At 37.0% G+C, this 26,655-nt stretch overlaps 1 protein-coding gene across 1 annotated transcript in view; it reads left to right on the plus strand.

Annotated features, from left to right (window-relative positions):
* Positions 1–26,655, plus strand: part of USH2A (usherin) — a 770,355-nt gene that overhangs the window by 618,223 nt on the left and 125,477 nt on the right. The window contains exons 58-60 of the mRNA XM_067729757.1: positions 7,223–7,381; positions 9,074–9,236; positions 22,168–22,522. Coding sequence (XP_067585858.1) covers positions 7,223–7,381; positions 9,074–9,236; positions 22,168–22,522 — 677 coding nt within the window. The remainder of the gene's footprint in view (positions 1–7,222; positions 7,382–9,073; positions 9,237–22,167; positions 22,523–26,655) is intronic.

A 26,655-nucleotide genomic window follows, 5' to 3' on the forward strand; every position in this document is an offset into this window, starting at 1 on the left:
CAATATGGCCTGCGGGTAGACATTAAGCATCTTGGTGTTCAGTGAACTCATCAACTGCAGTGTATTACATCAGATACTATCCATTTAAAGTCAAAATTGGCATTAAGCTTTTTAAAGAATTCATGTTGCATTAATTGGGATGATTCAACATTGGTAATTGTTTCGGGTTTCTTATAAGGGTAATAGCCAAGTGACAAGTGGTGGTGAGTTTCAGAAGAAAATGTAAAACTCATTTCAATGATTTGTAGTTTATTTTGCATATTACATTACTTCACTTATCTTTTCACTTTTACTGAGGTATAATTGACAAATAGAATGGTGATATATTTAAAGTGTATAACATGATCACTTGATACACGTATATATTGTGAAGGGATTCCCACCATTGGTTTAATTAACACATTCATCATCTCATATATTTCCTCTTTTTTCTTTTCTTTACTATAGTCACCGTGTTATACAATAGATCCTCAGACCTTATTCATCTTATAACTGAAAGTTTGCACCCTTTTACCAACCTCTCCCTATTTCCCCCATTCTCTCAGCCCCTGACAACCAGCATTTACTGTTTCTATGAGTTCAACTTTTTTTTTAATGATTCCATATATAAACGATACCATTAGGTATTTGTCTTTCTGTCTGTTTCACTTAACACAATGCCCTCTAGGTTCATCCATGTTGTAGCAAATGGCAGGATTTCCATCTTTTTTAAGGTTGAACAACAGTGCATTGTATATATATCACATTTTCTTTATCCAGTCATCCATTAATGGACATTTAGGACATTAGTTGTTTCTAATCCTTGACTATTGTGAATAATGCTGCAGTGAACATAGGCGTGCAGCTATCTCTTTGAGATAGTGATTTCATTTCCTTTGGATACATACCCAGAAGTAGAATTGATGGATCATATTGTAGTTCTACTTTTAATTTTTTGAGGAACCTCCATACTGCTTTCCATAGTGCCTGTACCAGTTTACATTCCCAGCAGTGATATACAAGGGTTCTTTTTTCTCACATTCTCATCAGCATTTATCTCGTCTTTTTGGTAATAGGGATCCTAACAGGTGTGAAATGATATCTCACTGTGGTTTTGATTTGCATTTACCTGATGATTATTGATAGTGAGCATCTTTTCATGTACCTGTTGGTTGTTTGTATATCTTCCTCGGAAAAATGTATTTTTAGGTCCTTCGTCCATTTTTCAATTGGATTTTTTTTTTTTTTTTTTTTTTTTTTGCTATTGCATTGTAGGGCTTCCTTGTATACTTTAGATATTTAATCCTTCATCAGATATGTGGTTTGCAAATATTTTCTCCCATTCCATACGTGGTCTTTTCATTCTATTGATTCTATTCATTCTTTGCTGTGCAGAAGCTCTTTAGTTTGACGTAGTCCCATCTGAGTATTTTTGCTTTTGTTGTCTTTGCTTTGGGTGTTTAATAAATTTATCTCACCTTATTGAGTTCTAATATGTGCTAGGCATTTTGCAAGAGATTAACACATATCTATTTAATGTTCATAACAACGTGTAGTACATCCAATGTTCTCCCTGTGTTGCTAATGAGAAAAGTCAATTTCGATGTTAAAAGCTTTTTTCTCTAGGTGATTCATCACATAGGTGTCAGAGCCAACCCACAATGAATCTGACTCCAAATTCTATGAGCAAACCCACTGTACTATATTTTTTCACTAAACAGTACATAAAGCAAATGATTTTTTTTCTGCATTGTACTATGATCCAGTTCAAAACTTAAAAAAAGAAAAATGGCCATAGATACAGCAAACGTAAATGAGGACAAAGTAGTTCAAGGGCAGTTCATCCAGTAACCCAGTAGAATCATTCTGTTTGCAGCTTAAAATTTCAAAGGATGTAATTCATTTACATTTGAGTGGATTGATTCATCTGTTCATTTTAACAAACATGAAAATGTTTACTGGGACCCTCTCAGGAGTGAGGCATGATGCGACATTTTGAGAGTTAAAAAGAAGAATGAATGAGGCATCGTCCTTCTTGTCAAGAACCCTACCATCTAGTTGGGTAGAAGAGGCATAAAATGATAACTATTATACAAACGACGTAAAATTTCCATACAGTTGGTATGGATGTGTGTTCAAGAGGGTCTGGTTTCACTTCCATGGCCCCCAAAGGACATAACCAAGATACCCCTATCTCTACAAAGGAGACATTGGGCTAATTTGTTAAAAGCATTATGTGAAGCACAGCCCGTGGTTTGAAGCAAACGTGGCTATCAAACCGAATTAATAGTTTTCCTCTTAGCATCGTTCTTGTTCCAGCTCCTAAAAAAGGATTTTAGAAAAGCTTTATTTGATTGACTTGTCCCATTGTGAAGTATGCACCTGCTGTGAAATGAAGCCAGAGAGGGAAAAAAAAAGTTGAATAATTTAACTTTTTTATTTGTAAAGATAATCAGGGTTTTTCTGATTACATCTTAACTTCATAAATGTTAAATAACCTATCAGCATCTAGTTGTTGTAAATTATGAAAAGGAGCCTCGCCAGGAATATTAACCAACGAAATCCTTGTTCTTTAGCGAACAGGAAAATGTGTTATGGCAGCTTGTCATCGTGCAACTGGTAACTTTGACACCAAATAACAAAACTGCCATTTGCACTTCGGGTAAATTGGTTCACGTGAGTTTCCACTGCTCGTCTTGCTCTGACATAAATTTATGAACTCAGGAACTCACCAAGTCGTGTGGCTTGCCAGCTGACTTTAACAAATATGCCCATTTCATTGCATTTAGTCATCAGAATACCAGGGGGCTAGGTCGTTTCAGACTCATTGCAGATGGTCTAGGGTTTGCAGGAACACAGGAGGCTTTCATGTCACTGTCCTATAAAATATGACAGTGGAGGGGGCCCTCTTCCTAAATAAATGCGTGTCAGTGCTTGACATGTTCACAGCTTCAAGGAGCGTTTTCTGTTTCAACACCTCATAGGTGTATATAAAGGACATTTATTAACCAAGATGTGGAAAATTGCCTTTTCTGGGTTCATGCTTTGACCAGCCATGATCAAGATTATGTCTATATTTGAGATGTGGTGGAAGTACAGTTTTGTTTCCTGACCTCCTAGGAGTCCTGTCCTTTTAAGCAGAGAAGTTACTGGAAGCAGACCAGTAGGTACAGACTAAAGACATATAATGAGGTGCAACCTCAGACAAATCAAAGGGAAGACCACTCTAAATTACTGCTGAGAATAAAGACGAGGATATCGTTACAGGAAGACAAGTTGACCACATCCAAGTATATGTAAAAAATAAAACTAGCATAACAAGATAGTTATAAAGATATTTACTTGATTCAATGTAGCATTGCTGTAATTGTAATTAGAATAGCAGCTTTATATAAAGATGGGTTCAGAAGTGTTAGAAGGCACATGAAAACAGTGTCATAACTGTGGGTTTTTGGGGGGTTTTTTGCATTTCGTTCCATTTCCTTTTGTGGAGATGTCTGTCATTTATTCAGTACTTTCTATTTGCAGTAATGACCTAAAATGCTTTACATAAATTTTTTAATTTAATCCTTTCAGCACTTTAAGACGTGGCTATTAGTGTCATCATTTTACAGGTGAAGAGACTGGCATCCGTAGAGGGTGGGTAATTTACCAGGGACAAATGAAGGCAGAAGAGGGATTTGATCTGACTCCATTCTGTGGTTTATCTAGTTCAAGACTCATGGCATATTTTTCAAATGTGTGTTTGTCAAACTTTTCTACAAGTTCTACCCTAAGATCAGAGAAGACAGAATGAACATGCAATCCCAGGAGGTTTGGAAAAAACCTGAAGCAATCACCATAACCTTGCAATTTTTTTAAGGTCTTGCTTTTTATCTTAAAAATTCATGCAAATTTGGCATTGAATTCCAATGTGTTTGTCTCCATCCCCCAATAATGTATTGTATAATTTATCATTCAGGGGTACATTTTCTATTAATCTCTTTAGTTAAAGCATGGTACGCTGTTCTATTTCAGGATATTAAGTCAATCTGAAGAAAGCCGACCCCAATGTCCAGGCAATTCTTCCTCTCTTCATTTCATCATATATATGTGTGTACAAACAGCAACCTTTTCTTCCCACTGCTTTATAGACTATGTCAGGGTAACGATAAGGAGCAATGCCCCAAATCTGAGGTGGGATGCTGTGACATGCCAAGATACTCTGGATGGATATTCCCATAAGCATATCTTCCTGCTGTGAAAGGTCAAATTGCAAACCAAGAGGGTACTGATTCACTCTTCAATCTCTTTTACTACCTCGAGCAATTCTCCCCAAAGAACATCTTTAGTGGGGGGGGGGGGGGGGGAAACACCTGATTATATTGCTCTTTATTTTACCTCTAATACAGTACTTAAGTTTTCCTCACCTATTAATAAATTCAGAGTCTCCAACGCTCTCTGTAATCAACCCCCTTCATACAACTCTCAAACTTCGTAATTATAGCAGTCTTGTCGGGAGCAGTAAAAACATTCCCAGTTTTGTCTTGCAGTTGAGAATTAAGCCTTGAAGCATATCTTCTAAATGAGCTCATTACATGTACTCATTATACCATTAAAGAGAAAATGAATTTACTTAAATTTTCTAATATTAATCTTTGTTGTGATATCTGAAAAAAATAATATAGAATTGTCTATTACCTGACACTAAGCAAAAGCATCGTGGTCCTAGCCAACTTCTCATCCCATGTCTGAGGAAGATTACACATAACAAATTCATTTTAAAGCAATAGTAAGTGACAAAAATTAAATTGTGTTTTGACTGCACCGCGAATAGTATCTGTACTTGTTCAACACACTGGTTATGTCTGCATAAACGTTTTCGGCTGGTGTACAGTTCGCTCTGAAGTGACGATAGAGTTAAAAAAACTGAGTAGAGAAAGTTCCCATCACTCACTACACATAAAATTTCCTAGTCTTGTGCTTTTTAGGGAGAAAAATCCACACCCAATTTTTGTGAACAAGGGATAGCGGGATTCTGCTGGTTTTCCCTAGCTTGGGCAGGGGAGTTGTGTATTTCACAAATTTTACAAGTCAAATTGATTTGGGGAAAGAGGACATGTTTGTCCTTGTCTCCAAAAATACTTGGACAAAAGTCCACAAATGTCCAAGGTGTGTGTATCCTGGTTTGGGAAACCTGCTCTTCAGAACTTTAAATATTTACCTATAATTTCATTCCATCAGTGGTCATTCTAATTCCTCCATCACTTTTTTCGCTGTATCTAATCAGTGTCCAAGACCTGTTCTGCCTGTCTGTACGTGTTCTCTCAAAATTATCCTTTCACTTTTTCCCCCGATTGTCCTAATCCAAGTCTTTATTATCAAGAGACAGCATAAATATAGAGAGATAAGCTTTGGTATCAAATGGGCCTGAGTTCAAGTGTGGCCACCCCAATTAATCTGTGTGATATCTGCAACAGGTTTCTCCTCTGGCCCTTGGTTTTCTCATTTTAAAAAATGGTAGTGATATTTACCTTACAGTATTGTCATGTGGTTTCATTCATTCATTCAATCAACATTTGAGCTACCGCTCTGTACTAAAATCTAAGCACTGAAACTACCTTCAAGAGAAGAACAAAGTCCCCAGCTGTATGAAGTTGACATTCTAGTGATGTGAAATGAGATAATGTATGTTGCCTGGCATAAGACAGGAATGCAGTGAAATGCTGTTCTTGTTTTGTTATTGCTACAACCATGCAACCGCTTTCCAACTGGTAACCCTACTTCCTGGCTCACATGTTTTCAATCCATTGTTCACTGATTATATATAAAACCCAAACTTCTTGAAGAAACAAATGATAGAATATACTTGTCACTTGAGCTTGAGAGCGAAGAAGGTAGGGTCTACTCTAAGGGTCTTACTCCAAGGCCTCCAGCATAGGGAAATGGAGAGAGGAAACCAAAGAAGAATAACAGGTTTGGGAGTGGAAAATAGTGTAATTCTTTTTTGGACCTGTTAAGATTGAGGTCTCTGGGAAGGAGGCTGCTCAAAATACAAATCTGGAACACGAGGAAGGGTATAAAGCCAGAGAGAAGAATTTAGGAATCGATGATAGAATAACAGTAAGTTAAGCTGTAAGGACAAAAGCAACAGTTTCATTAGGATGCTCTAAATTTAAAATTAAAATTCTCAGCCTGGGTTGCCAAACTCAGCACCATCTAGCACCTTTCCAAAGGAAACGATTGATGAGTCCTCCTGATGAAGATCCTTGTTTTCATCTATCCTACACAAAATACTGAACACCTCTGGTATTTGCTAGCTCTTCTGCCCCTCATACATTGGAGCTGTAGCTACAAAAAGCAAAGCCACATTTCATTCTTTAGACCTCATTCTTTAGTCCTGTGCTGTAGACTTCCTTGTTTCTGTAGCAAAGAAACTTACTTAAGCATTACAAAGGTAAGTAAGGAAGCCCACATGTTAGAAGCTGTCAGATCAATGAGAAACTTTAGTGGGCCTAAAGTTTCAATATATTCTTCATTCAAGGCTTATAATCTCTCCTTAAGAAAGTGTGTGTGTTGTTCATGGCCAAATAAAACTTACAGGCACTTAATTCTATGAATAGATTGTAAAGAGGCTAAACTGACAGGACCTTCTTTCTTTAGGAGGCATTGTGAAAAATGACAGTTTTTGAACCCAAACTTCATATACATTTAGGTCCGTAAGTCTCACTGACAGAGTAGACTGTCCTGACTCAATAATTAATGCACTGGGAATTCTCTAGGTAGACTATGATTTGGATACTTTATGGGCTATTATGTCAAGGATCCGTGTCAGATGAGATGCATACACAATGCCTACAGAAAAATTACTGTCACAAGCAAAACTGGTGGGGTTTTTTATGTACTTTAAGAGTAAGTAAGCCTAGGAAAAATATATGACCATTTCTAATTGCCTTGTATTTATTTGCCTTGAAATATGCCTTCGTTTTTATTTGCCCGTAGAGTATATCTTTGAAGAGAATTATTGTATTTCATTTGTTTTCAAAAATGGGTGATAAACATTTCTTACTTTTGGAATAGGCATTCTAATATTTTCCAACTTAAGTTTCATGCAGTTACTAATCACTATATTAAGCAATAGTATACATTTAAGTTTAAAATTTGAAACATACATTTTTCTTAAAAGAGGAACATTTAAAAAAAAAAAGAGGAACATTAGTTGACCAAACAGACATACATGTTTTTATTCTCTCTCTCTTTAAAGGGATCCTCACCCCCAAAATACCTGTGGAGTACAATGTCTTACTCAACGCTGGAAGTGTAGCACCTCTGATCTTCTCTGCTGGTCATCATCAGTCCATCCTTCTGGAAAATTTGACTCCATCCACACAGTATGAGACAAGGATACAAGCATGTCAAAATGGTGAAAGTCTTTCAGCCACTCGTCCAGGGTTTTTTTTATTTAAAAGTATTTTATTTAAAAATAAATTCCTTAAAAAGGAAGAGATTCTCAATTCAAATACAAAGACTAACATTTCATTTCTTATTGGTACTGGACTGTTTACCCAGACAAATCAGAGCCTGGCATTGAGTGAAGCATTATGCATTTCTGCACATTAAATCATGAATATTTAAATATAGGAAAATGGTGGTTTTGCAAAGTCTTGTTTTTTGTTGTTGTTGTTGGTTTTTGCGGTACGCTGGCCTCTCACTGTTGTGGCCTCTCCCGTTGCGGAGCACAGGCTCCGGATGCGCAGGCTCAGCGGCCATGGCTCACGGGCCCAGCCGCTCTGCGGCATGCGGTACATTCCCAGACCAGGGCACGAACCCACATCCCCTGCATTGGCAGGCGGACTCTCAACCACTGTGCCACCAGGGAAGCCCCAAAGTCTTGTTTTATAAGGCCCTTTAAAAGAAAAGCACCTAGAGCACATACAATAATCATTGGTAATATAAAACAAAATAGGCATTACAAAAATCTCATAGGAAATGTACTCACCTTGGTTCTATTTCAGTTTTATTTAGGGGTGGGAGAGTAGGAAGGGAGACATTATTTAGAAGTTGAGTTACACTCAAATGAATCAACATATTTTACAGTGCTTCCCTGATACCTGTCTCGTGTACCTAACCTGTCACCTTGAGTGTCATGGCTTAGGCTAGTGGTCAATGAAGTCGTCATCTATCTGTGTGGTCTTAAGGAAGAGCCTCTCTCACTTCCTAGATACCTCCAGGTGTTATATAATATGTAACACCCAACTGCTAAGAGAGACGAAGTATAACTCAAAACAAGTTGCTTCACCTTAGATTAAAGAAATTTACCAACCTTATACTCAACATGAAACTCCTGTCCTTAGGAACTTCTGTTTCCAAATGAGTACTATTTCCCGTAGAGTTGGTTAGGACTAGGGGGTCTGCGATTTTCCTATGCTTCATCTCTGAAATTGAGTCAGTTTGCCCACTTGTCTCTACAAACCAGACTCAGACATTTTGTTTGAAGAGTATTGCTTTACCTGATCCACTCTTCAGCTAATCCACATGGAAATAGCTTTAAATTAAGGTTTTCTTGATTTAAATGCAAAAATCAACTTCTGCCTCTCTGTGTCCCTAAAGCTATGCTGTGAAGAAACAATATCCTTGAAATTCATTGTTTGACTTTTGTGTGTTGAGGGAACAATCATTATTTTTAAATATTAGCAAAAATAAGATACTATTAAGAGCATACATGATGTTCAGGTCACATATACAGTTACGAAATTGAAGCACATTTTTACTTTCTGGCTAGAATAACTGCAGTAAATTAGAGAAACCTCAGTTCAGACAAGCATAAGCTTTATTGTCTATGCCTGTGTAAAAAATGTGGTTAATTAATGGATTTCCCAAATCCATTTCCCAAATCCCAAATTAATGGATTTCCCAAAAGTGATTCCTTATTTAAATGTTCAAATCCTGAAGAGATTTAAATACTAGTCTGTCTAAAGTATGTTTACAAAATTTGTGTGTATACTAAATTTCAGATAAAATGATTGTCATGATATTCGTACCCTTCTATATGTACATATAATTCTTTTCGCTGCTTGACAAGTTATTAAAGGTCTTGGGTTTCTTTTTTTTCAAGGAGGTTGTGGAGTTAGCAGTAGGATATTTGTCAAAACAGCTGAAGGAGCCCCCATGGATCTAAATTCTCCTGTTCTTAAGGCACTGGGATCAGCTTGCATAATGGTTAAATGGACGCCACCTAAAAAACCAAATGGAGTCATCATCAACTACTTTATTCACAGGTAACATTGACTATTACTATTATTGTTGATTATTTAAGAATGTGTACTATTCCAGGACTGTAGAATCAAATACATTTTCTATTTCCATAAGAGAATTGATGGGAATTCATGTGTTTTGAAGCACCTACTAGAAACTAAAATTGGTATTGGAAACTTCTACACGTTATCCAAGGAAAAAAGCCACAACTACCATGTAACATTTTTGTTTGAGCCCTCTTTGAAAGATGAGACCTCATAGCCCAAGAAGCCTTACCTTTGATAGAAGGGTAGAGCTGTCCTCTGGAGGTTCATTGACCAAGAGACATACTCATTCCAGAGGAAGAACCAGGTCTAGGACAAAAATTCTAATTATATCCCACCACCTAGTATGTGGAGATTGGAAAGGCTTTTTCTCATCCTTAAAAGATGACACTTTTCACTTTGCAGTTCCCCTTCTGTTTTGAGGTTTCCACTCACCTGGCTAGATGGTGTTAATGCAGCTTCTTTTCACCATGATACAGAGTTAATTAAGTGTAACCACCTAAAAGGAAGAAAAGAGAGAAGGGAGGGGAAGAGAAGGAGAAAAAGTGAGGAGAGTGAGAGTGAGAATGAGAGGGGGAGAAAGAGAGAAAGAGAGAGAGAGAAAGATGGTGGTTCCATGGGCATTTTGGTTTGAAGGGTATTGTGCTACTTGATCCAGTTTTCATTTGATCAGCATGGACATAGTTTTAAATTAATGTTTTCTTCAAATATATAATGAGGAGAAAGAGGAAAGAGAGAAAGAGACAGACAGGGAGAGATGGAGGGAGAGGGAGGAAGAGAGAGAGCAAGAAAGGAGAAAGTAAAACAAAAACAGAGGAAAGGGACCAGAGAACCTCTCAACTGAGAGTTTGCTATTCAGGCTGTTATAACAGAAATACCATAAATTGTGTGGTTTATAAACAACAAACATTAAATTCTCACAGTTCTGGATTCTGAGAAGTCCAAGATCAAGGTGCTGGCAGATTTACTGTATGGTGAGGGCCCACTTCCTGGCTCACAGATGGCCATCTTCTCACTGTGTCCTCACATGGCAGAAGCAGCAGGGGCCGTGTGGGGTCTCTTTTATAAGGGCACTAATCCCATTCATGAGGGCCCCACCCTCATGACCTAATCACCTCCTAAAGGCCCCACCTCCTAATACCATCCCCTTGGAAGTTAGGATTTCATCATATCATTTTGGGGGAAACACAATCGTTCAGATCATAGCACTGAGATGGAAAAGACACTTTCTAAGAAAGACACCAGCAGACAAAAAATTTGCAGCTGAAAACCCCATTCCAAAAGCCATCTATTTAAATCAGGCATACAAAGCCCAACACATTTTTTTCTCAGATCCTCATCCCACTTCAGCATCCTTTGTTAGTCTCTCCTGCAGCTTCATGTCTTCCCTTGTTTAGTCCTACACCCTGGACACATTGTGAAACTTAGTTTAGGCTCGTCTTACAACTTCAGATATTGAAACTCTTTCATTCAGACCAATCTTCAGCTATGGGAATGTAAGGAAAATTATGAAGGGAGAAAGTATTACTGCATTTCTGGTTTTGTAAATCACATTGCCATAAATGAGCAAGCCAAATGTTTTCTTCTCAGCAAACATTAATTTGAAGAATAATATTTCTGATTCAAATACACATGAACATGTAAAAATGGCTAATGTGAATTTACATTTTACATTAAACACATTAGTGCAGCCTTTACAATGCCCATCTTTGGAATAGTTTTCTTTCATCTACTCAATGCTAATTGTATGAGAAAAGCACATCAAATTCCTATTCTGAATAAAGGGAAATAAAGTATCTGTTATAGACCAGGAAGAGGCTTCTCTCTGTTGGTTTTGTAAATAATGCTCATGATTACAGTGACTATTCCATGGCAGCTATAGAGAGGGAAAACAAGAAATATAATGCAGAAAGCCCGCTTCAATGAAAAATACTGTAAATTGAATTTGACAGCATTTGATGGCATTTGATTATTCTAGTCACAGCCAAACAATGATATAAAGAGTAATATGAAACAGAATGTGTTACTGCCTAGCAGACTCAAAAGCAATAAACCTTCCTCCAGTGTGACACAATCATTTCACAATCATAATTGTAGCCTGTTTGATACCTCTGAGTACAGGAGAAGGGCACTGACTGACATAGATACATTTTGTTTTTTATTTAAAGTGAAATGAAAATGGTGCGCTGGGGCTCCAGATACAATCGTTATATTCACCTACATAGGCATGAATCACTTGGCAGTTATTTCAGCTGAAGTTTAAATGTGCTTAGACAACAACAATATCAAATTTTTCTTAGATAGCTGCAAAAAAAAAAAAAAATCAGGAATTTGTAAGGACAGAAATAGAATGTAGACACAGAGTTCTTTTTCATTCTGGGACTCCATAGAGCCCCGCGTATAGTTATAGACACAAGCCTATGGTATTTCTGGGGAGGTTAGGGCATGTAATTTCTGTTTCATCATTTGCCTCCTCTTTCTTCTATCGCCACCAAAGGAAATCCATTTAGCTCAAATCAAAGACGGGGTTTGACCTATGCAGATATTTTCATTAAATTGCGGGAAGCCAACTTGCCAATCCCATCTTGAAGATGTTCGTCTCTGCTCTCTCCAAGCCCCCAAATCATTTCCCCTCAGTAATTCCCATCTATTGTTTAAATGTTGCCTCTAGATAGCATCCTGTTAAAAAGGATCTGCCCTAATAAACAGGTAAGATGTTTATGACTTTAGAAAACAAAACAAAAAATAAGCTAGTAAGGACAAGACTATTCATGTGATTGCTTCTGGTTAGTTCACCTGTTAACATGATCTTTTATTTAGGCTACTTTGTTGACCAATGTGAGTTACAAAAGAGATTTCCTACAATAGGGACAACCTTTATGTTGGCGTTTTGCAACCTGTTTACTGATAGGGCATACATAAGGCCATCTTGGGCATCTGCTTTCTTCTCATAGCAAGTTTGGCTTGTATAATAAAGATTCTTCAGTATTTCCCCTTTATTTTATATCTGTAATCTTGTAAATGGCAAAATCCACCCACAAAATCCAACTTCCATCTACAAAATCCACCAAACTCTTTTTCTTAAGACTTTACAAAATACGTAATAAAATGATCTCCCACTAGGAGATTCCATTTTAAGAGAGACAAAAATGCATGGGGTTTTATTTTCAAAAGCAGACTCTAAATAAAGAAAAAGATTGGATCAATGTTCAGTAAAAGACAAAAATATATTAAAACACCTTCTAAATGCCGTAAAAGTAAAAATAAGTGATGAACCTTCCAAATATTCAAATAACTAAACATTCAGAAAAACTGAGTAAGGTTTTGAAGGATAAAATCTGAGACAGTTTGAATGGATGGATGATATGGAAGAACATTCCAAGCAGGGTACCATAAATAATATTTTTTTAGAATGAATAATTAAGCTGATTGAGTAAACTAAGAAAAAAGGGCATTGATTCAAAGGTGAAGGAATTTTTATGCAATCAGTTTGTACTATGTGGAAAGACAGTATGGATGTGAAGATGGATAGATAGATAGATAGATAGATAGGTACAGATAGATAGATGGATAATAGATGACAGATAATATTCATATCTACTGTAAGATCTGAGCCCTATTACCAAGGACTTTTACTATAGTAGGAGATGTAAGTCAAACTAAGCAAACAAAACAATGAGCAATATAATGTGAGAAATATAAATATTTACCAAAATATTTACAGGAGACAGGGACTCTTTCTGTCTGGAATATTTATGGAAGACTTCCATGGATGAAGTTGATGTCATTGAAACTTGGCCTTACAAAATAAAAATTTAATGACTGTTTAAATTAGAAATAATGTTTTTAAAAAAACTTTTTAACAGTACAGAATATTACAAAGGTTATGCATCCCTTTTTTATGACTTACCCATGTATATAGTTCCCATTGATAGACATAACTACTATTAATTTTAATATATGTAACATTGATATTTTCTATTTATAGTTTCCCTTACATAAGGAATTGTTCAAATTTTCTTTGACCATTTGGACACACACACACACACACATACACACACACCCCCCTCATTTCTTTTAATGACTCAACAATATTTTATTATATGGATGTGTATCATGTATTATTTAACCAGTCTCCTATTGTTGGCAAAATCGGTGATTTCTAAGTTTTCATTACAAAAGCAATTCTCCAAAAAAATCTTTACAATAAACATATGGAAGATTATTCTTAGTACTAGAAGTGCAGGATCCAATTTTGTGCATTTTAAATTTTGGAGATTGCTAAATTGTCTTCTAAAAATGGTATATGAGAATTTCTAATTCTGAAAACTCTAATCAATACTGGGACCAAACAATCTTTCAAATCTTTGCTAGTTCAGTATTTTATAAATTTATTTATTTGTTTGTTTATTTATTTATGGCTGCGTTGGGTCTTCGTTGCTGCTCACAGGCTTTCTCTGGTTGTGGCGAGCGGGGGCTGCTCTTCATTGCGGTGCATGGGCTTCTCATTGCGGTGGCTTCCCTTGTTGTGGAGCATGGGCTCTAGGCATGCGGGCTTCAGTAGTTGTGGCTTGCGGGCTCTAGAGTGCAGGCTTCAGTAGTTGTGGCACACGGGTTTAGTTGCTCCGCGGCATGTGGGATCTTCCCAGACCAGGGATTGAACCCGTGTTCCCTGCATTGGCAGGAGGATTCTTAACCACTGCGCCACCAGGGAAGCCCTAGTATTTTAAATGGCATATTATTGTTGTTTTAATTAAAATTTTGGTCATTATAAGGCTGTTCATTTATTTATTTCTAATATATATTTGTGTGTGTATAGTATATATCTTTAGACTATTTTCTTTTAGATTGTTTCTTGTTAATTTATCCTTTTTACATATTATGGAAATTCTTTTAGTGATCATATTAAACATAACACATCAATTATTTCTTCCAGCACTTTTCTGGCTCTACTCCTTATATCTAAATATAGATTGGATTTTGTTTTTTGTTTTCTTGAAGTATAATTAACACATTATTATTAGTTTCAAGTGTACAGCATAATGATTCAATATTTGTATACACTTCAAAATGATCACCACAATAAGTCTAGTTACCATCTGTCACCATATACAGTTACAAAATTTTTTCTTTATGATGACAACTATTTTTTTACTTTCTTAGCAACTTTCAAATTTGCAACATAATATTACTGGCCCTAGTCACCATGCTGTACATTACACACTTATTTCTTTTATATCTAGAAATTTGTACCTCTTTTCCCATTCTGCCCATCCCTCAAAGCCCTCCCCTCTTTTAGCCACCAGTCTATTCCATGTATCTGTGAGTCTGGTTTTGTTTTCTTTTTTTCATTTGTTTTGTTTTTTAGATTTCACATGTGAGTGAAATCCTATGGTATTTGTCTTTCTCTGACTTATTTCACTTAGCATAATACCCTCAAGGTCCATTCATGTTGTCATAAATCGCAAATTTTTATTCTTTTTTATGGCTGAGTAGTACTCCTTATATATATACCACATCTTCTTTATCCATTCATCCATAGATGGACACTTAGGTTACTTCCATATCTTGGCTATTGTAAAAAATGCTACAATGAACATAGGGATACATATATCTTTTCAAATTAGTGTTTTCATATTTTTTTGTATAAATACCCAGAAGTGGAATTGCTGACATTCTATTTTTAATTTTTTGAGGACCCTCCATACTGTTTTCCACTGTGTCTGTACCAATATATGTTTCTATCACGAGTGTACAAGGTTTCCCTTTTCTCCACATCCTCACCAACATTTGTTATTTCTTGTCCTTTTGATAATAGCCATTCTGACAGGTGTGAGATGATATATCATTGTGGTTTTGACTTGCATTTCACTGGTGATTAGTAATGTCGAGCATCTTTTCATGTGCCTGTTGGCCATCTGTATGTCTTCTTTGTAAAAAATGTGTATTCAGACCCTCTGCCATTTTTTAATTGGATTGTTTGTTTTTCTGTTGTTGAGCTGTATGAGTTCTTTATATATTTTGGATATTTACTCCTTATCAGATATATGACTTGAAAATATCTTCTCCCATTCAGTAGGTTGACTTTTTATTTTATTGATGGTTTCCTTCCTTTTTAGTTTAATTTAGTCCCATTTGTTTATTTTTGCTTTTGTTGCCATTGCTTTTGGAGTTAGATCCAAAAAGCTATTGCCAAGAGCAATGTCCAGGAGCTCACTGCCTAACGTTTCTTCCAGGAGTTTTATGGTTTCTGATCTTACATTAATAGACTGATTTTGTTTTAAGGAATGAGACAGGAAATCTAGACATTTGTGGGGTTTTTTCTCAGAAAAATTAACTTTTAATAATCGGAATTCAGTCCTTAATTATACTTATATAAAATAACATGGAGAAAATTTACCTTCAATAGACTCATGCATTTACCTCAAATAGAATATCATTCAGTGAACTTCTAACAAGTGTATTTCAGGATGAAAGAGAGTAAGTTTAGAAGGAAGATCTGAGATGGAGGAAAGAATAGTGAACACTGAATCAATTTGTTCAATGAATATATAAATATTTAAAGCCTTTACAAAGTAATTTTTTAAAATAATGGCTAAGTTGCAAAGTTTTTAAAAAGCAGGAGTAAAAGTGTTGTACAAAAATAATTTGAAGACCCCATCTATCTGTAAGAGTGGTTAGGCAGAGCTAGAAACCTCCCAGGAAACCTTGCTTTTCCAACTGTGCAGGCTTAAGCTTCTCTGGCTGATGTGACAAGGACTCTACAGGTTGCAACCAAAAGCTCTCTTGATTGGTGAATGTACTTCCCAAACACTCTCACTTCATGTCTCTTTTTGTATCAATTAGGCATTCGTTATTTTTTTTTAAGCTATCTAGTTTGTCAACATTATTTTACAATTTACTGATTTGAAAGGCCACCTATACAAAATTCCCGTGTGTCGTCTCATCCATTTCAGGACTTTGTATTCTGTTTCCTTTGTGGTAGATAAAATATTAGTAAGCAAAGACTGATGGCAAAGACATCGCAGGTGAATAAAATGACTGGAATAAGCAAAATTCCCAACACCGAAGGCATAGGGTTCCATGCTCAGGCTTGGCTGGAGACTTTGTTATTTGTAGGGAGAATTTAGAAGGTCGGCTTGACAGTAGATTTTGGAAGACTTTAAATACTAGGCTGAGGAGTTCAGGGTTTTGATTTGGAAACAATGAGAGCCATTAAAGATTTGGAGTAAAATAGAGAAGCAGTGTGACAGAATGGACAAAGCATGGCATTTGTAGTCAGAAGATATGGCTTCCAGGTCCTGGGTCTGCCACTTACAAGTTATGTGACCTTGGGCAAGTCACTATGTTCCCTAAGCTTTCACTTCTATGTAAGTTAGGCTGATAAACATAGAAAATAATTAACCTCTAGAATTTCATAGGAATTAAATGAAATCATGTATGTGAAAGTACTGTGTTAAACATAAAGCACAATAAAAAATAGAAAGTTATCCAAGATGGACCACCCACAGCCATGCTTGGGGAAGACAAATCTGGCAGTTATATATGTATATTTAAGGACAAGGAAAGAGGTTCATGATAATAAAAGAAGCAGATTGCACGACAGTACACCTAGTATGATTCTGTTTTTCTTTAAATACATGGAATTTTTTTTACATTTATATGTGCACAAAAAATGTCTGGAATGTTAAACACCAAAAGAAAGTTAACGGTGCTTATCTCAGAGATAGGTTACGGATGATTCTTGTGTTTTTGCTCATCTTTATTTTCTAATTACTTTTTACAATCAATATGTAATATGGTGTGATAAAGACAAAATGATAAATTCAGTGAGTCCAGATGCAAATCTATCATTACCCTCTTTACAATTTTCCTATTTCCCTCTTTCTGTGAACATCATCCTCATTTTCTGTAGCAATCAAGGTCTGCTAGAAAAGAGAAACCACACCAGTTATTTTATTTTATTTATTTATTTGTTTATTTTTTTTGCGGTACGCGGGCCTCTCACTGTCGTGGCCTCTCCCGTTGCGGAGCACAGGCTCCGGACGCGCAGGCTCAGTGGCCATGGCTCATGGGCCCAGACGCTCCGCGGCATGTGGGATCTACCCGGACCGGGGCACGAACCCGTGTCCCCTGCATCGGCAGGCGGACTCTCAACTACTGCACCACCAGGGAAGCCCCACACCAGTTATTTTAATAGAAAGAATTTAATATAAATAATTACTACCTGATTGTAAATTTGTTAACTAGGTAACTGAAAGGATGAAAGAGAACTCGAGGATATCATAGAGGTGGCAACTGCAGGAAAGAGCTAATACCCTTAGGACTGAGGCAACAAAGAGAAACGGCTTGAATTATTAAAACTTAGAAACTTAGAGGGGAGCACCTGTGATGCTGGAACCCAGACATCCAAGGAGGGGGCACCTGTCAGCTGGTGCAGGTGTCTGTAGGAGGAGGCATGAGATGAAGCTGGCTTTCCAAGTGTTGGAAAAATGTCATATTTGAATCATCTGCTCCTAAGGGAGAAGGATCTACTGCTTACAAGGTGAAGAATCCTTGCTGCAGAGAAGCTCATGTAATCAGCAAGCAAACAGGAAGCAAATAGGAAGGAGCCCCTTCCCTTTTCCTTTCAGTTCTCTAATCACCCTCTGGCGCCCCCTATTGGCAGATCCCAATATAGAATCAGCTAGTAAAGCAGGAATGTAGAGGGCAGAGTCCCAGCCCCACTGTCATAAAGCCAAATATAGAAGGGTAGGTTTAGAGCTGAGAGACAATAACTTAATAATGAGAACATTTTTGTGGTTCTTGTTGGAACCAAAATCTTGGATTATTCTTGTCAACCAGTCAGTCATCCAGTCATTGCTTCAAAAATAAGATGCAGTCTGACTTCAGGGAACTTGTAGTATAGTAGGAGAGATATAAAAAAGAAATGTCTATTACAATACACTGTGACAAGTGAGTCCATAAAGAAAAGACTAAGCACATAGAAGGATATTGTAACCCTATTTGAGAGAGAAGCAAGGGAAAGACTTTCTATTGAATTTTGACCAGAATGTAAAATGGGAATAGAAATCTCAGAAGGTGAATCTGCAATGGTCAGCACAGGCCAGTTCTATGGCGAATCACTGAAGAGTTTTAAATGCAATTAAGTCCTAAAATTTTTGAAGGGTATTTGAATCTCTTTCCTCAACACCAGAACAGCCACCCACTCAGGAAAGCTGGATGATTCAACCTTCCCAAAGCATTTTTTAAATCATCTATGTTTCCATTTCCTCTACCATCGACCTAGTTCAGGATCCACATTTATTCTCATGTGGACTGTTGAGATGACCTTTTCATCGTGTGACTGCTGTCACTCCCTGTTCAATGCAGCCTTTACACAACTGCTGGATTTGTCTTCCTAAATACAGGCTTTGGACATCGTTTCTTTTTTTTAGTTGAAGTATAGTTGATTAATGATTTTATGTTAGTTTCCAGTGTACAGCAAAGGAATTCAGTTATATATATATATATATATATATATATATATATATATATATATATATATATATATATTAGTGTGTATCTGTTTATCCCAAACTCCTACTTTATCCTTCCCCCAACCTTTCCTCTTTGGTAACCATTAGTTTTCTGTGTCAGTGAGTCTGTTTCTGTTTGTAAATAAATTCATTTGTGTCATGTTTTAGATTCCACATGTAAGTGATGTCACAGAGTATTTGTCTTTCTTTCTGACTTACTTCGCTTGGTATGATAATCTCTAGGTCCATCCATGTTGCTGCAAATAGCATCATTTCATTCTTGTTTATGGCTGAGTAATATTCCATTGCATATATGTACCACATCTTCTTTAACCATTCATCTGTCAGTGGACATTTAGGTTGCTTCCCTGTCTTGGCTATTGTAAATAGGGCTGCAGTGAACATTGGAGTGCATGTATCTTTTCGAATTAGAGTTTTCATCTTTTCCAGATATATGCCCAGGAGTGGGATTGCTGGATCCTATGGTAGCTCTATTTTAGTTTTTTAAGGAACCTCCATACTGTCCTCCATAGTGGCTGTACCAATTTACATTCCAACCAACAGTGTAGGAGGGTTCCCTTTTCTCCACACCCTCTTACAGCTTTGGACATCATTTCTATGATAACTTCCTTTGTATTGTGTATTACATTTGACCCAGTAATTTTCACATGCATTACTTGATTTAATTCTTACCAAAATTCTAGACATTATACCCTATAAGATCATTGACTCCAGTTTACAAAGTGACATGAACACTAGAGAACACAGGTGAGTTTGCCCAAGGTCATTTAATGATGTGTCAAGGCCAAGGCTTACAATCCATCTCCTCTGACTACAGGTGTTTCTGGCTATTTATTTAAATTAAGAGTATTCTTAATATTCTTCATAAGGTAAGGTTGGCAGTTTCATAATGTTAAATTGTTATGGGAAATACACTGAATTATAGGATTTTGTTTTAATTACTTTTGAAGATAAGCACTGAGAACTTCTGGCATTCCAAGAGAGTAGGGAGTTCTTTAAAAGGTTATACCACATGAAAACAACAGAAGTATGAATGCCCTTTAAAATATATAGTTCCTAGTTTAATAATTATTTTTGTTTTCTTCTTAAGTGTTAAGCAATATTAAATTAACTCTAGTTGGAAAAGTGCATTATTGAAGTATCTCCCCAATGAACTTAAGTATAGAAGAACTAATTGTTTGACTCTTCAGAGAGAACTGAAAATGTGATTTCCCTAAACATAGACTGTTCAGGAGGAAGCACTTCCAGTTAAACACAGTTGAAGCCTACATCTTAAATAAATTAGGAGTAATTGTCATCTACTCAACATCTTCTGTTCAAAGTTCATTTAGACGTAAAAATGTTCTTTTTTGTTGTTGTTGTTGTTAATACCACAAATGGACTGTTTACCTCACTGTAATATTAATTAAATATTCAGTCGTGATAAGAAATACTTAACCCAGCTGCATCCTTTAACTGTTTTGGTGGATAAACTTGGGGCTAACATAATACTTAATCTCTTACATAGTATAGATTTTTAAAATTCACACTCTCAGGCAATTTTTTAAAGAATTGTCAGTTGTGTGTGTGTATGTGTGTTTTTATGTTTTTTTCTTTTTTTCTTCTTGTTTTGTTTTTTTTTTCTTTTTCTTTTTTTAATAGAACGTCAGTTTTATCACAACCATGGCTACACCTCGATGTGGGAATTCATGAGAATTTAATAAAGTTCATTGACTTGTCATAGAAAGTTTGAAGCCAGACAAAATAGAAAGTTTTATTTACCCATAGAAGTTCATATGTTTGCCTGCTATATTATGTTCCCAGCAAACACCTTTTAAAAAACTGACTGAGAGGAATACTTGGCTGTGAGCCCTGTGGTCCTCATTAGAGTGGATCCCTCCCAGTGACACATCTGGTACCTGGTATCTGCAGCAAGTACAAAGGCCAAACCCTGCAAACCTACACTGAGTGCAGAGCCTGGCCCAGGCATGGTAGCAAGGAATAATGTGGTGGGTTGACTAACCATAATTGCAAGTCACGGGGAGTATCTGTGAAGCCTCCACAGTCTCCAGCAGGTAGACTGTCATTGCTCATACCTGGGTCATAGTGACTTATCAAGTTGAGGATCATCAAATTCCCAAAGCCAAAGATTTTAAATAGCCTGACTTTTCGTGAAAGGTACTGTCATTGACTTTGTCTTAATAACCCTTTCCGTTTTGATGGTTAATCTGATGTGGCAGCATGTGAATATGCCAGCATCTGAAGAGTGTGTTAATTAAATACTCCTAACAGCCTGGAAAATACTGATTTATTCATCACTCTCTTCTCAACTAGAGATGAAGCTGAAAGAGGAAAGGGTCATCCCTTGGGTACATTCTTCCCCAACCTAGAATACTTACCCTTGTAGAAAAGTAGAGTTGATAGAGACGAGGCAAAGATGCAGAAAAGCCATGGAATTATATGCCTTTTGGCCATTCACTCAAAAAAAAATTTTGACTGGAATTTTGATGTTAGTAGATGCAAACTATTATATATAGAATAGATAAGCAACAAGGTCCTACTGTATGACACAGGGAACTATATTCAATACCCTCAGATAAACCATAATAGAAATGAATATACAAAAGAATGTGTCTACATGTATAACTGAATTACTTTGCTGTACACCAGAAACTCATACAACATTGTAAATCAACTATACTTCAATTAAAAGAAAAACTATTAAACCTACTGGGCTCAGATGTTGAGAACACAGAAAGAGACCAACCAGGATTCCTCAGGAACTTCCAATTCTGGTCAGGTCTGCATCATGATTTTACACCCAGATGAGCAAATATCTGTTCCAAATGAAATATTAGCTATCTGGGGTGATTCCAGCAACTGACAATTCCATTTCTCTTACTTAGATGTTTAATGCTCTATATGTTAAGTGCCAAAAGAGTTTGCATGGGACTTGTGGGGGAGGTTTGCAGGGGGGAAGGGGAGGAGTGAAGTATAGTTGATTTACAATATTGTGTTAGTGTCAAGTATACAGCAAAGTGATTCAGTTCCTTTCTCTGTGTGACTTACTTCATGGGCCCTAGTTTTAACATCAGTAAAATCTAAAGATGGACCTAAACAATCACCTTCTCAGGTAGTTGAAAGAATTTTTTGAGCATACTCTGCGTTTTACTAGGTTTTGGAGAAGCCATAGGAAATAAATTTGACTTTTACCCTTTAAAGAGCTCTAAAGCAAATTCCTGTTATTAGACTTAACATGTTCATTTCATTAATGGGACTGTTGAAAAATTGAGTTTGTAAAAATTTCTTCTAAAAAGCAATTCCTTACTCTGTCTACAAACCTTCTTTTGAAGTGTGCCGTGTCACTGATTGTTTTGCTGGTTTCCTTCCAGACGTCCTGCTGGCCTTGAAGAGGAATCCCTTTTGTTTGTCTGGTCAGAAGGAGCCCTTGAATTTATTGACAATGCAGATACTTTGAGGCCTTTCACGCTCTATGAATATCGGGTCAGAGCCCGTAACTCCAGGGGCACTGTGGAGAGTCTGTGGTCATCAGCACGGACTCTAGAAGCCCCACCTCAAGATCTGCCAGCGCCCTGGGCTCAAGCTACTGGTGCTCATTCAGTTCTACTGAACTGGACGAAGCCAGAATCTCCCAATGGCATTATCTCCCAGTACCGTGTGGTCTACCAAGAGAGAACCGATGACCCGACGTTGAACTTCTCTGTTGTGCACGCTTTCACCGTGACGGTAAGAACTTCAGAAAAAAAGTATAACAGATACTTAGATTATCTGGTTAATATGTTGACCTTAATTTTCTTATCTGCCTTGTCATTTTTCTTCACTTGGGGCTTAAACATATATATGAAAATGGTTAGGTGCAAAAAATGCAACGTAGCCATGGACTAAGTATAAAGAGATATTGGAGACCAGTTTTCATACCACGGTTAATTTGTGTTACCTCCAGCAAATACGTGAATCTCTCTTTGCGTGATTTCCAAATCCATTAAATGGGAATATTAAATGTGTCCCTCTACACCTCATGAGGATGAGGCTCAGATAAAATTAGACATGTCACATATGTCGATGTGATACTATTGGCTCTTTGAGGAAAAAGAAAATTAAATTTCTAGGTAGACCTGTCTAGATACGTAGAGTTATACATACACATCACATGCACTATAACTTAGTGGTAATTTTTCAGGGCTGGCCTCTTCTGGCCCATAACACAACTTAATTCAGTCTACCTTGTATCTCCTGAGAGCTTTCTTTACCCCTGGCATAGCCTGACATTCTACGGGAGATACAAAAATAGGATGATCCTTATCTTGGGGAGCTTTCTCTGTTATAATACTGCAGAGATGAGAACTGAACATAAAAAAGTAAGAGTAGGGCTTCCCTGGTGGCGCAGTGGTTGAGAGTCCGCCTGCCGATGCAGGGGACACAGGTTCGTGCCCCAGTCCGGGAAGATCCCACATGCCACAGAGCACCTGGGCCCGTGAGCCATGGCCATTGGGCCTGCGCGTCTAGAGCCTGTGCTCCGCAATGGGAGAGGCCACAGCAGTGAGAGGCCCGCGCACCACCAAAAAAAAAAAAAAGTAAGAGTAGTAGTGGGTTACAGCCCATAATATCCACCACACTGGGATTCAGGTCCCAAACCCTACCACCTACCAGCTGCAAACCACAATACAAGTGAGAATATCATACACCAAAAGTGTTAGGCAAGAAATGCTCTGGAAAGTGTGTAAATGTGACGCAATTTGTGTAAAACATTCTGGAATATTGTAAATAGAGAGAGGAGACATATTGGGACAAGGGAATACTCTGCAACTTACCCATAAAGCAACCTGTAGGGAGAGGGGGCACTTTTACTTTTTACTTCATATGATTCTTTAGTTTTGACTTTTTCCAATGACGGTTTATTCCATTATTTTATTTAAAAATATGTTTTAAAAATCTTAGTGAAGATCTGTGAAACACAAAATTAACCAAGTTATGTCTGAGAGATATTACTTGGCTGCCCTGACTCTCCCCAGCATTGAGAAAAATGACTGGCAGATAGCACATATTAACAGAAAAAGAAAAGAGAAGAAAAGAAAGAAATGCTCTGGGAGATCAGCAGGAAACCCTCAGATTTCCTTCACAGAAATGAAACATTGTGGTCTTGGGAGTCAAATACATAGGGTTTTCAAAACGTGCCAAGACCTTGCTAAGTGTGAAACCCCTCATAAGTAAGAAAGAATAGACATCGTAAAGCACCATTGTCAAAGACCAGACCATTTTCTATGCTTCCAGTTTTGGCAGCCCACTTTATATGAAGGTTATCTTATAGAGTATAACATCTATCAAAATGTTTAAATAAGATGAGGCAAACATATTTTCATGAAACTCCAGAAGAATCTTCATAAATGAATAAAGTACAATATTTTCTCACCGTCCTATGTTCAAATTTCTCATAGAATTAAGAAATAAGCAGTGTGTAAGTTAAAGAAATCTTCATTTTTTAAAATTTAATCTTTATTTTATATTGGGAGTATAGTTGATTTACAATGTTGTGTTAGTTTCACAGGTACGGCAAAGTGATTCAGTTGTACACATACATATATCCACTCTTTTTCAGATTCTTTTCCCATATAGGTCATTACAGAATATTGAGTAGAGTTCCCTGTCCTATACAGTAGGTCCTTGTTGATTATCTATTTTATATATAATAGTGTGTATATGTTAATCCCAAACTCCTAATTTATCCCTGCCCCCCACCTTTCCCCTTTGGTAACCATAAGTTTGTTTGTGAAGTCTGTGAATCTGTTTCTGTTTTGTAAATAAGTTCATTTGTATCATTTTTTTAGATTCCACATATAACTGATATCATATGATGTTTGTCTTTCTCTGTCTGACTTACTTCACTTAGTATGATAATCTCTAGGTCCATTCATGTGGCTGCAAATGGCATTACTTCATTTTTTAAGGCTGAGTAATATTCCATTATATGTATGTACCACATCTTCTTTATCAATTCATCTGTCACTGGACATTTAGGTTCCGTGTCTTGGCTATTGTAAATAGGGCTGCAGTGAACATTGGGGTGCATGTATCTTTTCGAATTATGGTTTTCTCTGGATAAATGCCCAGGAGTGGGACTGCTGGATCATATGGTAGTTCTAGTTTTAGTTTTTTAAGTAACCTCCATACTGTTCTCCATAGTGCTGTACCAATTTACGTTCCCACCAACAGTGTAGGAGAGTTCCCTTTTCTCCACATCCTCTCCAGCATTTATTGGTTGTAGAATTTTTAATGATGGCCATTCTGACCAGTGTGATGTGATACCTCATTGTAGTTTTGATTTTCATTTCTCTAATAATTAGTGATGTTGAGCATCTTTTCATATGCTTTTTGGCCATCTATATGTCTTCAAAATGTCTATTTAGATCTTCTGCCCATTTTTTTTTTTTTGGCGGTATGTGGGCCTCTCACTGTTGTGGCCTCTCCTGTTGCGGAGCACAGGCTCCGGACGCGCAGGCTCAGTGGCCATGGCTCACGGGCCCAGCCACTCCGTGGCATGTGGGATCCTTCCAGACCGGGGCACGAACCCGTGTCCCCTGCATCAGCAGGCAGACTCTCAACCTCTGCGCCACCAGGGAAGCCCCCTGCCCATTTTTTGATTGGGTTGTTGGTTTTTTTTTTTTTTTTTTTGATATAGAGCTGTGTGAGCTGTGTGTATATTTTGGAGATTAATCCCTTGTCAGTCACTTCACTTGCAAATATTTTCTCCTATTCTGAGGGTTGTCTTCTCGTCTTGTTTATGGTTTCCTTTGCTGTGCAAAAGCTTTTGAGTTTCATTAGGTCCCATTTGTTTATTTTTGTTTTTATTTTCATTAGGAGGTGGGTCCAAAAAGCTTGCTGCAATTTATATCAGAAAGAAATCTTCATTTTATTTAGAATTCAGAATTGGTACTTTATTTTTTTATTTGACATTTAATTATCTTTATATATCAGGGTCTTTCATATTACATCTTCTAGTGCCCTCATTATAAGCATCAGAAGCAGTGTTCTTAAGTGCAGAAGTTCTTTTTTAGTTGATATGTGATCCATGGGGAAATCTATTACTTCTCACTATATCCTGGCAATTCATGTTCTTAACTTCCACCCTGAAATAAAAATATTGAAAAATCCTTGACAAGATCTTTCTGAATGAGGCAACTTAATTTAAATATATTTTTATTGAAGGCATCAATGTTGCAATGCTTAAACCTCTGATCTTTCAAAATATGGCTTTCAGAGGTTTCAGCCTAAACGTTTAATCTACCAAAAAGTTCTATGAGAACTCCCTTGTGATATATCCTCTAAGTCATCCCTTCATAGCCAGTTTCATTTTACAACCCAAGACTCAAAGTATCCAGTGAACTCTGTTCTTTATTTAATCTGCTTGGTTCTATTTTTATCAGACTAAAAAAAGTTCCTGACAAAGTGGAAGGCCTATGGCCTCAAGCTTTAAGCTTTACGTGGCCCTCTGTATATAGCCCTCCCCAACGTAATTTCCATTTGCCAGCCAAGTATTGCTGTCTTCTTCCATTCTTCTAAAGATTAATCCTTGCACAGCTAAAGAGAAGAGCCATAATAATCAAGAAACAGTATTTCTGCATTCCGTTTTTGAATGTGTATGTGTGTTCAAAGTAGCTCCCCAAAATCCGGATCTTTGGCCCTGAGGGTCCCAAGAGAAGATTTCATTAGGTTGGTCAGGAAAAGTCCCATTTGAACTTATTGTTAGCAGTCGAGGACATATTCCACAGAGCAATCGGGCCAGTGTTATGTCGTTCTGGTCACTAGGCCAAGTTTCCAGAGCAGGAGGCCACTATGACTCTTTATAGACTGACGTCTTTGAA

This window comes from Pseudorca crassidens, chromosome 2 (assembly GCF_039906515.1).
Source record: "Pseudorca crassidens isolate mPseCra1 chromosome 2, mPseCra1.hap1, whole genome shotgun sequence".
Taxonomy (NCBI): Eukaryota; Metazoa; Chordata; class Mammalia; order Artiodactyla; family Delphinidae; genus Pseudorca; species Pseudorca crassidens.